General features: G+C 43.1%; 1 protein-coding gene across 6 annotated transcripts in view; it reads right to left on the reverse strand.

Moving 5' to 3' along the window:
- Window positions 1–12,069, reverse strand: part of LOC123515453 (pyrimidodiazepine synthase-like) — a 72,413-nt gene that overhangs the window by 58,651 nt on the left and 1,693 nt on the right. For 4 of the 6 annotated variants that reach the window (XM_045274027.1, XM_045274029.1, XM_045274032.1 and 1 more), the window contains exon 2: window positions 2,581–2,663. In XM_045274027.1, coding sequence (XP_045129962.1) covers window positions 2,581–2,599 — 19 coding nt within the window. In that variant the 5' untranslated portion in view covers window positions 2,600–2,663. Of the gene's footprint in view, window positions 1–2,580; window positions 2,664–8,987; window positions 9,085–12,069 lie in introns of those variants that run through there. The other 2 variants (XM_045274028.1, XM_045274031.1) reach the window with 2 other exon arrangements.

The following is a 12,069-nucleotide window of genomic DNA, read 5'->3' on the forward strand; positions in this document are numbered from 1 at the left end:
ATAAGGAGTCTTACAAGAATCATTAAGGAAAGGAGAAAAGTGATATTGGTAGGAGATTTCAACTGTAAGGAGGTAGACTGGGAAAATTATGAAAGTGGTATGGGGGAAGATGCCTGGGAGATAGATTCCTGAACCTAATGATAGATAATTTGATGGTCCAAAGAGTAAAGGAAAACACAAGATTCAGAGGAAACGATGAGCCAGCAAGATTAGACCTAGTTTTTACAAGGGATATACCAATTAACGATGATATAAGATACAAGTGCCCATTGGGAAAGAGTGACCATGTAATATTAGAAATGGATATAGAAGAAGGAAAGGAAGATAGAGATGAATCATACAAAGGAGACCGATTAAATTACAGAAAGGCTGATATTGAGAATCTCAAGAACTATTTTAAAAATGTAAACTGGGAGGAGATGGAAAACTCATTAACGGTTCAAGAGAAATATAACTTATTTTTGGAAATATACAAAACTGGGGTCAGAGAATATGTTCCGAAATATAGACCTAAAGAAGAAGGAAAGAAAGATTGGTTTAATGCAAGATGTGCTAGGGCAAAGGAGAAACGAGATGGAGCATGGAAAAGGTGGAGAAGAAACAGAAATCCAGAAAATAAGGAAAACTTCAAAACAGCAAGAAATGAATATGCTAAGGTGAGAAAGGAAGAAGAAAAGAACTATGAAAAGGACATTGTCGAAAAATGTAAGGAACAACCAAAATTGTTCTACAGATTCATAAATGGAAAAATAAGACAAAAAGAAACAATAGAAAAGTTAAAAGGAGAAAACGGAATGGTGGAAGACCCAAAAAGTATGGCAGAACTGTTAAATAGTAAATTTCATGAGGTCTTTACTAAGGAATCCAAATTTGAAAGACCACAGGGTAATAGAGAGACTGTCTATATGAAAGAGATTAAAGTAACCAAGCTTGAAATAAAAAAGTTGATGACGGAATTGGATGAGGAAAAGGCAATGGGAGCTGAGGTGGTTCCCATATATAAGAGCGGAAGGAAGGAAGAACCTTTAAATTACAGACCGGTATCACTAACTAGTGTAATATGCAAGATGTGTGAAAAAGTAATAAAGAAGCAATGGATTGAGTTTCTTGAAGACAACAAAATATTATCAAATAGCCAATTTGGTTTTAGAAAAGGTTGGTCATGTGTGACAAATTTATTGAGTTTCTACTCTAGAATAGTTGATAAAGTACAAGAGAGAGAGGATGGGTTGACTGTATTTATTTAGATCTAAAAAAGGCTTTTGATAAAGTGCCACATGAAAGATTACTATGGAAGTTAGAGGAGAAGGGTGGCTTAAAAGGAAGCACATTGAGATGGATGAAGAATTACTTAAGGGGGAGAGAAATAAGGACGATAGTTAAAGATATGAAGTCCAAGTGGAGAACAGTAGACAGCGGAGTGCCACAGGGGTCAGTATTGGCACCAATACTTTTTCTCGTATATACAAATGACATGCCAGAGGGAATGAACAGCTACATAAATCTGTTTGCAGACGATGCGAAACTGTGCAAAGTCATTAAACAAAAAGAGGATTGTGAAATACTACAGGAAGACTTAAACAAGATCTGGAAATGGAGCAAAAAATGGGAAATGGAATTCAATGTGGACAAAAGCCATGTCATGGAAATGGGAAAAAGTGAAAGACGACCAGTGGGAATCTATAAGATGGGAGATGGAGTAGAACTAGAAAAAGTAAAAAAGGAAAAGGACTTGGGAGTGACAATGGAAGAAAATAATCAACCGGTAAGCCATATTGATAGAATTTTCAGAGAGACTTATAATTTGCTAAGGAATATTGGAGTAGCATTTCACTATATGGACAAGGAAATGATGAAGAAATTGATAAGTACTAAAATAAGACCTAGATTGGAATATGCAGGAGTTGTGTGGACTCCCATAAAAGAAACACATAAGAAAATTAGAGACTACAAAAATGGCTACAAGAATGGTTCCAGAATTTAAAGGGATGACATATGAGGAGAGACTAAAGGCTATGGATCTACCAACCTTGGAGCAGAAAAGAGAGAGAGGGGATCTGATACAAGTTTATAAATTGATTAACGGAATGGATGAAGTGGATAATGAGAAACTGATCCTGAGATAAGAATATGACTTTAGAAGCACAAGATCGCATAGTAAGAAACTAAGGAAAGGACGATGTCTGAGAGATGTTAAAAAATTTAGTTTCCCGCAAAGATGTGTTGAGACTTGGAACAGTTTGAGTGAGGAAGTGGTGTCAGCAAAGAGTGTACATAGTTTTAAAGAAAAATTGGATAAGTGTAGATATGGAGACGGGACCACACGAGCATAAAGCCCAGGCCCTGTAAAACTACAACTAGGTAAATACACACACATATGTATGTATATATATATATATATATATATATATATATATATATATATATATATATATATATATATATATATATATATATATATATATATATATATATATATATATATATATATATATATATATATATATATATATATATATATATATATATATATCAATAAATCTCATTAAGCAACGATTAGCGTGTTATTGTTACACTTGCCTAGGGTGAGATGCTTCATCTTGATCTTGGTTCTACAGGTGTCCCAGGATTTCTCCTGAGGCAGGCCCTAGTATCGGCAGCTCCTGTAGGGGATAAAAAGAAAAAAAGGCGTTAAGAACCTAAATCAGACACCATCCTTAATACTACTAATCCCTGCATCTGGCACTCCACATTCTCTCCAGGAACTTGACAGCTTCAATCATCCTTTCACTCATGTCTCCACACAGTCCCAGCAGCAACACCATCCATTCCCTTCCAGTCTTCTCCACCCTGGCATCCCCGAGTTCCCTCAGCACCACTTGCATCATCTCATTTCTGTCTCCAGCATACTTCACACACTCCAGCAACACATGCTCCACCGTCTCGTCTCTCCCATGTCACACATCTGGCACACTTTGCTGCGGGACTCTGACCATCTGTAACTCCTTGTATTCACTCCATTCGCTCAGTCCAATACACTTCACCCTTCTGTCTATCTCTCTCTTCCACTTCCTTACATCCCACTCTGGGCCCTCTCCATTTCCAACAATCATGCTCCAATCACTCTCAACATGCTTCCCCTCAACTCGCTGGAATGCCCAACTAGTTTCCAGACCACTCTTCACTACCATCCTGACACACTTCTTCCCCCACCTGCTATTCCTAACATTCCATAGAAACAAACACATTCCTAACTATTCTTGCATCAATCATTCGTTCTAGCCTAGCCTTGAATCTCAGTGTTGCCTTCACATGCCTCTCTCTGAAGGTACTCCATCCCATGTCTCCCCTTAATGCCTCTATTGCTGCATACCCTGGTGCATTTAGAGCCATTCTTGCTACTCTGTTCTGTCCTATTTCTAGCTTCTCTAATTCACTTTCATTCCACGTCATCACATCCTTACCATACATGATGCTTGGAACAGCCACGCTCATCCAAACTTCTCGCAGCACATCATACTTGCTGGCTCTCATCCTTGCTGCACTTCCTAGCCGACCCACCCACTGGTTCACCAAACTCATCTTTTCATTCTTTGCTTTCACACAGCCATATGGATTCATCCACATCCCCAGATACTTGTATTCCTCAGCCTGTTGCACCTCATTTTCTCCACACCAAGTTTCTTTCATCATCTGACCTATTCACAACCATCACCTTGCTCTTCTCACTGCTGAATCTCACCCCAAAGTCTCTTCCATAGCCATCTACAGCATCCAGGAGACTTTGGAGCTCCTCTGCTGATTCATTCATGACTACCACATCATCTGCATACAAGAGCACACATACCCTATCATTCCCCACCTTTACTCCTGCATTCATCCTTCTCATTCTGGCAGCCAGTTCTTCTGTATATAAACTGAAGAGGGTTGGTGACAAAATACAACCCTGCCTGACTCCTCTCTCACTCTTTACCCAGTCTGTTTCTATGTCTCCTAGTCTATATCTAACTCTTGTGTCCACACACATACTTTGCACTATATTAACTATCTTTGAACTCAATCCAATCTTTTCTAAGACTCTGCCTAACATTCTTCTATTCACCCTGTCATATGCTTTCTCTATATCCAGAAAACCCAAGTATAATTTACTACCCTCATTCCTTTTCCTCTCAATCAGCTCATTCACCACAAATATGTTGTCTTCAGCTCTCCTATCCACACGGCAAACATTCTGTTCTTCACCCAGCACTCCAGTCTGTTCAATCCATTTACACAATCTCTCATTCAGCACACCACTGAACACTTTACCCACTGTATTCACTAATGCAATGGGCCTGTAATTTTCCAACTCATCTTTACTCTTGTATTCTCCCTTGTGTAACAGAGTCACCCTACATTAATTCCCCACTCTTGGCACTCTCTCTTCCTCCCACACCTGGTTAAAGAGCTCAGTCATCCTATCAATCAGAACTTCTCCATTTTTGTACATCTCATGTGGTATCTCATCCGGCCCTCCTGCCTTACCATTCTTTTGCCTTTTCACACATTTCTCCACTTTCTCTCTGCTGATTCTATCATTCAATTCATCCGCGTCCTTTCTCTCCAGTGTCACACACCCTTTTTTCACATCAAATACCTCACCAACACCTCCAATCTCTTCCCAGAACTCTTTGATCACCTTTCTCATCTCTTCCTTGCCTGTCACCACTGTCCCATTCACCTTGAGGCTCTCCACATTTTCACGGTCAGACATCCCCTCACCCCTCAGGAATCTATACCATTCTTTGCTACCTTCCACGCCTCTCTCTCTGAGGGACTGAATCACGCTTCTCTCACACCTACCCTTGGCATTCATTATCTTTCGTCACTCGCTGCTGCCTCACATATGCTGTCCATGCATTCTGGTACTCACTTTCTGCCTCTTCACTCTCATGCCTCCTCTTTCTCAGCTGTCTACACACCTTATTTAATCTCTTCCTCTCTCTCCTGGCATCCCTAACCTCATCGTTCCACCACGGCTTACACGTATGCTTTCTGGCACTCGTCCTCACATACCCTATCTGGCTGGCAGCTGCGTTCTTCACATTCTCAACAAATCTATCATTCAATTCATCCACATCATTCATGCTTTCATCTTCCCAGCATCTCTCACTCAGGACTACCTGGAAATTCTCCCATCCTGCATCTCTTAGCCTCCACCTTCTCCTCTTAGCTTTTGTATTCCTATTCTGTCTCCCATTCAACTTACACTCCAACACCAGCATGTTATGGTCCGAGACAACGTCAATCGTTCCATCATCGTCAATCCACATGCGGTCCACCAACTCACACATTCTCCTATTCACTAACATATAATCAATCGCAGACTCCTGGTTCCTCGCACACCAAGTCACTCGTCCTTCAGCCAGGGTCTCATTCAGGTTCTCCAACTCCATCTCATTTATAAAGCCGTCAAGCATTTCTCCATTCCTGTTCATTTGCTCGCCTAGGATACCTACATGTGCATTCATATCTCCCATAACAATCACTCTCTCTCCAGCAAATTCTCCCATAATCTTCCTTAGAATACAGGCAACCCCCGTTTAACGAAGGGTTGCGTTCCTAAAAAACACTTCGTTAAGCGAAACTTCGTTAAGTGAACCAATTATAACAAGTTTAACCCCTGATTTGAACTTCCATTGAGAGTAAGAAAAGCGAGAGTGCATCATAGTACAGTAAAAGGTTTAATGAAAGTAAAATTTATGAAGTTAAACATTTAGGTAGTTCAATTTAAATCATTATAATGTACACTAATGTATGTATGTACGTAACTTTATAATGTTGATGATCTTAACTTTATGAAGGATAGGAGAGTGAAACGGGAAAGACACTAACCGGCAACCTGTGGAATGTAAACAAAGTGCGCATCATGGTACCGCATACAAAACTTATGTACCACATTTCCACAAGGCTTTCCATTTTATCCATTGTAGAGTCACGAGTTCAGGTGGTTCTTTTAGCTTGCAAGAAAGATACGGTCTCACCAGCCTTCTTAATAGAGTCTGCTGACTTGAAAATAGTAGACAGTAGATGGAGTCAAGATGGTAGCCAGCAATGTTATTAGTTTTCTGGCCTCTCTCGTGTCTGTGAATAATACCCAGCTTCACTTCAAGAGTAAGACACTTCCTGGTCTTCTTAGGAACGTTAGGCCACATTGCAGGGCGTTTTGGTGGTAAGTTGAACTAGGGAAGATGAGCTGCTGCTGACGCTGTTATGTTTTGACTGCAGAGTGAGTGGTGTGCATGATCTTGATCTTGATCTTGATGCTACAGGTGATGCAGAATTTCTTCTGAGTCAGGCCTTTGTATCGGCAGCGCCTGTGTTGTCCACGAGAGGCTTGATCTTGATCTTGATCTTTATTCTACAGGTGTCTCAGGATTTCTCCTGAGGCAGGCCTTAGTACCAGCAGCTCCTGATGTATTCAAAAGCCTGTCAGCTTGCATGATACGGTGGGGCTTTCAAATTTGGAAAAAATTACCTGGATAAAACTTCGTTGAAGCAAGTTTGGTTTTCGTTAAACGAGCAGATGGTAGTAAAATGAAACCTTCGTTGTAGCGAAATTTCGTTGTGTGAACCTTCGTTAAACGGGGGATTGCCTGTACCAAACTTCCTGCTGTTCTCTGTCACTACTCTCTCACCCTCTACTGTCATGTATACTACAATCACCAGGGGTGTGGAGTCGGATTTTCAAAAGTCCGACTCCGGCTCCAGTAAATTTAAATGTTGCGACTCCAGGAAATTTGAAGGTTGCAACTCCGACTCCGACTCCGCTTTTTTTTTCTCTCGCTGATGAGGCCTTCTTGGCATCTGCTGAAGAGCGTTGTCAGCCTAGCTCAGCAAGGGGGAGAATGAAGATGCATACGCGACGCATATAATACAGGATCACACGATGTACTAGTACCACACTCATTTTACCATCGTTGGATATCACTTAGCAATTAACCTCTATGATAAATATACACATTAGCTCATGCAAAACACCATAAAATATGGCAAAAGGGGATACCCGTATTATCTGCTGTCTGGGTGGTTGTTGCGGCATGTACCGCTCTCCTTCCTTAGGGTATATCAACAAAATACAAAATAAAAAGCATGAAAAAATATTAAAAATACCAATATTCCCAGAGACTGCTTGATTGGATGCATCCTCCACAAAGTCAATTTCTCCCAATTTGTAGGAATCTCCATGAACTGGAATCTTTACTCGAAAATTTATCACGTAAAGGAGTTGGAGTCGCTCATATTTTTACCGACTCCGACTCCGGCCAAAAGTAGCCGACTCCTTGACTCCTCGATTCCGACTCCGACTCCACACTCCTGACAATCACCACCAAACTTTTACACTTCCTATGCTCACCTGTGCACTCTACCTTCACTGCTAGAATATCCTCACTCATGGCACAGCTTCCTACATTTAGTTTTTCTACTCTAAAATTCCTTTCCTTCCTATACATGATAGCTACCCCTCCTCCTACTCTGTCCTGCACCTTCTGTCCCTTTCCAATCATCACATACTCACTACCATCCACTTTCACATCATCCCTCAGGTGTGTCTCGGTCATTCTGACTAAGTCAAAATGCCACTCTTCCAGCTCCTTAGACACGTCCTCAAAATTTCCCAGTGCCCCATCCTCTCACATTCACACACCCAATCTTCATGCATCCTGACATCCGTGGGTACCTCCTCTTCCTTTCACATTCACACACTCTTTTGCTGCAGGTTCCCTTTCTCTCGGTAGCCTGCTCTCTTTCATGCTTCTGTCCTCCTTTTCTCTCATAAAAACACCCACCCCTCCTCTTCGGATTCTATCTTACTCCTTCTTACCTTCCTCCCATCGCTGAGCCCACTCCACCAGGTTCCAGGCCACCCACACCTTTCCTACATTGGACATATGCACTCTGTCCTGTGTCCACACCTGTCTCCAGTCCATCTCCCACAACTGCATCCCGTCACATTTCCAGTCTTCCAGCCTTCCTACCAACTTTCCATTCACCCATCTCCTCTCCGGACCAAAAGCCTGACGCTCCTTGTCCCACCTCTTAGGGATACACATCATCAAGGGCCTCCTGTGTACCTTGCGCTCCACCACTCTAACTATTTCCTCCATCACCCTAACTGTCTCCCATCCTCCTATATCTTCCAGCCCATTTCCTCCTCCCTCTATCACCACCAGGTCTTGGGGCTCCATCTGGTGAAGGGAATTCATCACCGCCTCACGGATGCCCCGGATATTGGCCCCTGGTTTGCTCTTATCCATCACCTTGTAGCCACCTTTGGACAGGGAGTATATTTCTTTTCCTATTCCTCTCATCAGGCTGTCTCCAAACAGCCACATCCTTCGAACTTTACTCCCTGTCTTGAGCCACAGTTGCTTGCCATCCTGGATATACCTCCAAGATTGCCGACCTACGCCCATCCACGCCGACTCAACATTACCCTGGTCCTCCTTACCTCTCTGTCCATTGACCTGTGTCTGGCTGGGGGTATACTGTACTTTCCTACTCCTAGCTCCTCCTCTGGCCTCCTCCTGTACCTTCGACTCCTTACTTGCCTCCCCCAAACTACTGTCCTCTTCCACCCTCAATTCTTCACCGCCACTCCCTTTGGCTACCACGGAGTCTGCTACAGCCTTGTTGCTGTAAGAGTGGTCAGACTCCTGTGGGGTCAGCGTACATGTGGCGCCCCCTACCACCTCTACTTCTCCCTCACTACTAGGGTCAGGGACCTCCCATGTCCTACCCGTGTCTCCCTCGTTCTTTGCCTTGCGTTTCTCCTCCCACCATGCCCTGGTAGTGTCTAGGCACTCAGGGCATAGGCCTATAAGGAAGTTGTTGCTCAGCAGCCTCTGGCTAGCTTCCTTTAGGCCCACACATCGCATGTGGTAACAATCACCACAAAACTCACACGCTATAGAAGTACTCTTATTATCCACCTCACCTTTACATACCTTACAGTCATTATCATACATCCTGCTTAATCACACAAGAAGAGAACGAAATATACAAAGAAAATCGGAAGCAAAAACACTATGATCTTGATCTTGATCTTGATGGTACAGGTGACGCAGAATTTCTTCTGGGTCAGGCCTTTGTATCGGCAGCTCCTGTAGGGAACATAAAGAACACCAGACAACAAAGAGGGCAATCACCATCTTTCACACCACTAGTTCCTGCATCTGGCACACCACATTCTCTCCAGGAACTCTTTCACGGCCTCAATCATCCTTTCATTTGTCTCCCCACACAGTCCCAGCAGCAACACCATCCATTCCCTTCCTGTCATCTCCACTCTGTCATGCCCCAGCTCCCTCAGCACCACTTGCATCATCTCATACCTGTCTCTGGCACTCCAGCACCACATGTTCCACTGTCTCATCCTCTCCCAAGTCACACATCTGGCACACTTTGCTGCGGGACTCAGACCATCTATAATTCCTTGCATTCACATCCATGCACTGTGCCCTAGCTCGGAAGAGAAGATCACCACCCAGGCTTCCCTCATACCACTTTTCATTCATTGGGGCCTCTTTCTCTCTATACCATACCAAGGTACTTTTTTGCTCCATCCTATTTCTCCAGTCATCCAGTCCCACACCTTTCACTACTCTGTCTATCTCACTCTTCCACTTCTTTTGCTCCATCCTATTTCTCCAGTCATCCAGTCCCACACCTTTCACTACTCTGTCTATCTCACTCTTCCACTTCCTTACATCCCATTCTCTACCTTCTCCATTTCTAACAATCATACTCCAGTCTCTCTCTAAATGTCTTCCTTCTACCTGTTGAAAAACCCAACTACTTACTAACCCACTCTTTGCTACCAGCCTGACACACCTCTTCCCCCACTTGCTACTCCTGACATTCCACAGAAACACTTTTCTCACTATCCTTGCATCATTCATTCGTTCTAACCTAGCCTTATACCTAAGGGTCACTTTCACATATCTCTCTCTAAAAGTGCTCCAACCCATATCACCCCTAAGGGCCTCTACTGCTGCATATTTAGGTGCATTAAATGCCATTCTTGCAACTCTATTCTGCCCTATTTCTAACTTATCTAGTTCACTCTCATTCCAAGCAATCACATCCATACCATACATGATGCTTGGAACAGCCACGCTCTTCCAAACTTCTCGCAGCACGTCATATTTACTCGCCCTCATCCTTGCTGCACTTCCTAGACGACCTACCCACTGATTTGCCATACTTATCTTCTCAATCTTAATCTTTACACAGCCATCCGGACTCATCCACATCCCCAGATACTTATATTCATCTGTCTGCTGCACCTCATTCACTCCTAATCTCCACACATGGTTCCTCTCATCCTCTGACCTATTCACAACCATTACCTTACTCTTTTCACTACTAAATCTCACTCCAAAATCTCTTCCATACCCATTTACTACATCAAGCATACTCTGTAGCTCTTCTGCCGATTCACTCATGACTACAACATCATCTGCATACAAGAGCACACCTATCTTATCATTTCCCACATTTACACCTGCATTCATTCTCCTCATTCTAGCAGCCAATTCTTCTGTATATAAGCTAAAGAGGGTTGGTGATAATATGCAACCCTGCCTAACTCCTCTTTCACTCTTCACCCAGTCTGTCTCTATATCCCCTAGTTTATACTTAGCTCTTGTATCCACATACATACTTCTCACTATGTTAACTATCTTTGCACTTAACCCAATCTTTTCTAACACCCTACCTAGCATTTCTCTGTTTACCCTATCACATGCTTTCTCTATGTCTAGGAAACCTAAGTATAGTTTGCTACCATCCCTTTTCTTTCTCTCAATCAATTCATTCACCACAAACAGATTGTCTTCTGCTCTCCTGTCCACTCGGAATCCATTTTGCTCTTCGCCTAACACTCCAACTCTTTCTCAATCCATTTGCACAATCTCTCATTCAACACCGCACTGAACACTTTGCCTACTGTGTTAACTAATGCAATCGGCCTGTAGTTCCTAAACTCATTCTTACTCTTATATCCTCCCTTATGCAACAAGGTCACCCTGCATTCATTCCACATTCTCGGCACTCTCTCCTCCTCCCACACCTGGTTGAACAACTCAGTCATCCTATCAATCACTACTTCTCCTCCATTTTTGTACATTTCATACGGTATCTCATCCGGCCCTGCTGCCTTCCCATTCTTCTGCTTCCTCACACATTTCACCACCTCCTCCCTGCTGATCCTTTCATTCAACTCATCTGCATCCTTTCTCTCCAGTGACACACGTCCTTCATCTACATCAAAGACCTCACCTACACCTCCAATCTCTTCCCAAAACTCTTTTATTGCCCTTCTCATTTCTTCCTTATCAGTCACCACTGCCCCATTCACCTTCAGGCTCTCCACATTCTCACTGTCAGGCATCCCCTCACCCCTCAGGAATCTGTACCATTCTCGCCCACCTCCCATACCTTTCTCTCTAAGGGCCTGAATCACACTTCTCTCACTTGTAACTTTAGCATTCATTATCTTTCTTCGTCATTCGCTGCTGACTCACATATCCTGCCCATGCATTCAGGTACTCCCTTTCAGCTTCCTCACTCTCATGTCTCCTCTTTCTTAACTGTCTGCACATCCTATTCAGTCTCTTTCTTTCCTTACTAGCATCCCTGATCTCATTATTCCACCACGGCCTACATGCATGCTTTCTGGCACTTGTTCTTGCATACCCTATCTGGCTTACTGCTGCATTACTCACATTTTCTACAAATCTATCATTCAGTTCATCCACGTCGCTTAGACTTTCATCCTCCCAGCTCCTCTCACTCAAGTCCACCTGGAAATTCTCCCATCCTACATCTCTCAATCTCCACTTTTTCCTCTTGGCCTTGGCATTTGTTCCATCTCTTCCATTCAACTTGCACTCTAACACCAGCATGTTATGGTCTGAGACTATGTCAATCATCCCATCTTCATCAATCCACATGCGGTCAACAACTTCACGCATTCTCCCATTCACTAGCATGTAGTCAATCGCAGACTCCTGGTTCCTCGCACTC

This window comes from Portunus trituberculatus, chromosome 39, assembly GCF_017591435.1.
Source record: "Portunus trituberculatus isolate SZX2019 chromosome 39, ASM1759143v1, whole genome shotgun sequence".
In the NCBI taxonomy this organism is placed as follows: domain Eukaryota; kingdom Metazoa; phylum Arthropoda; class Malacostraca; order Decapoda; family Portunidae; genus Portunus; species Portunus trituberculatus.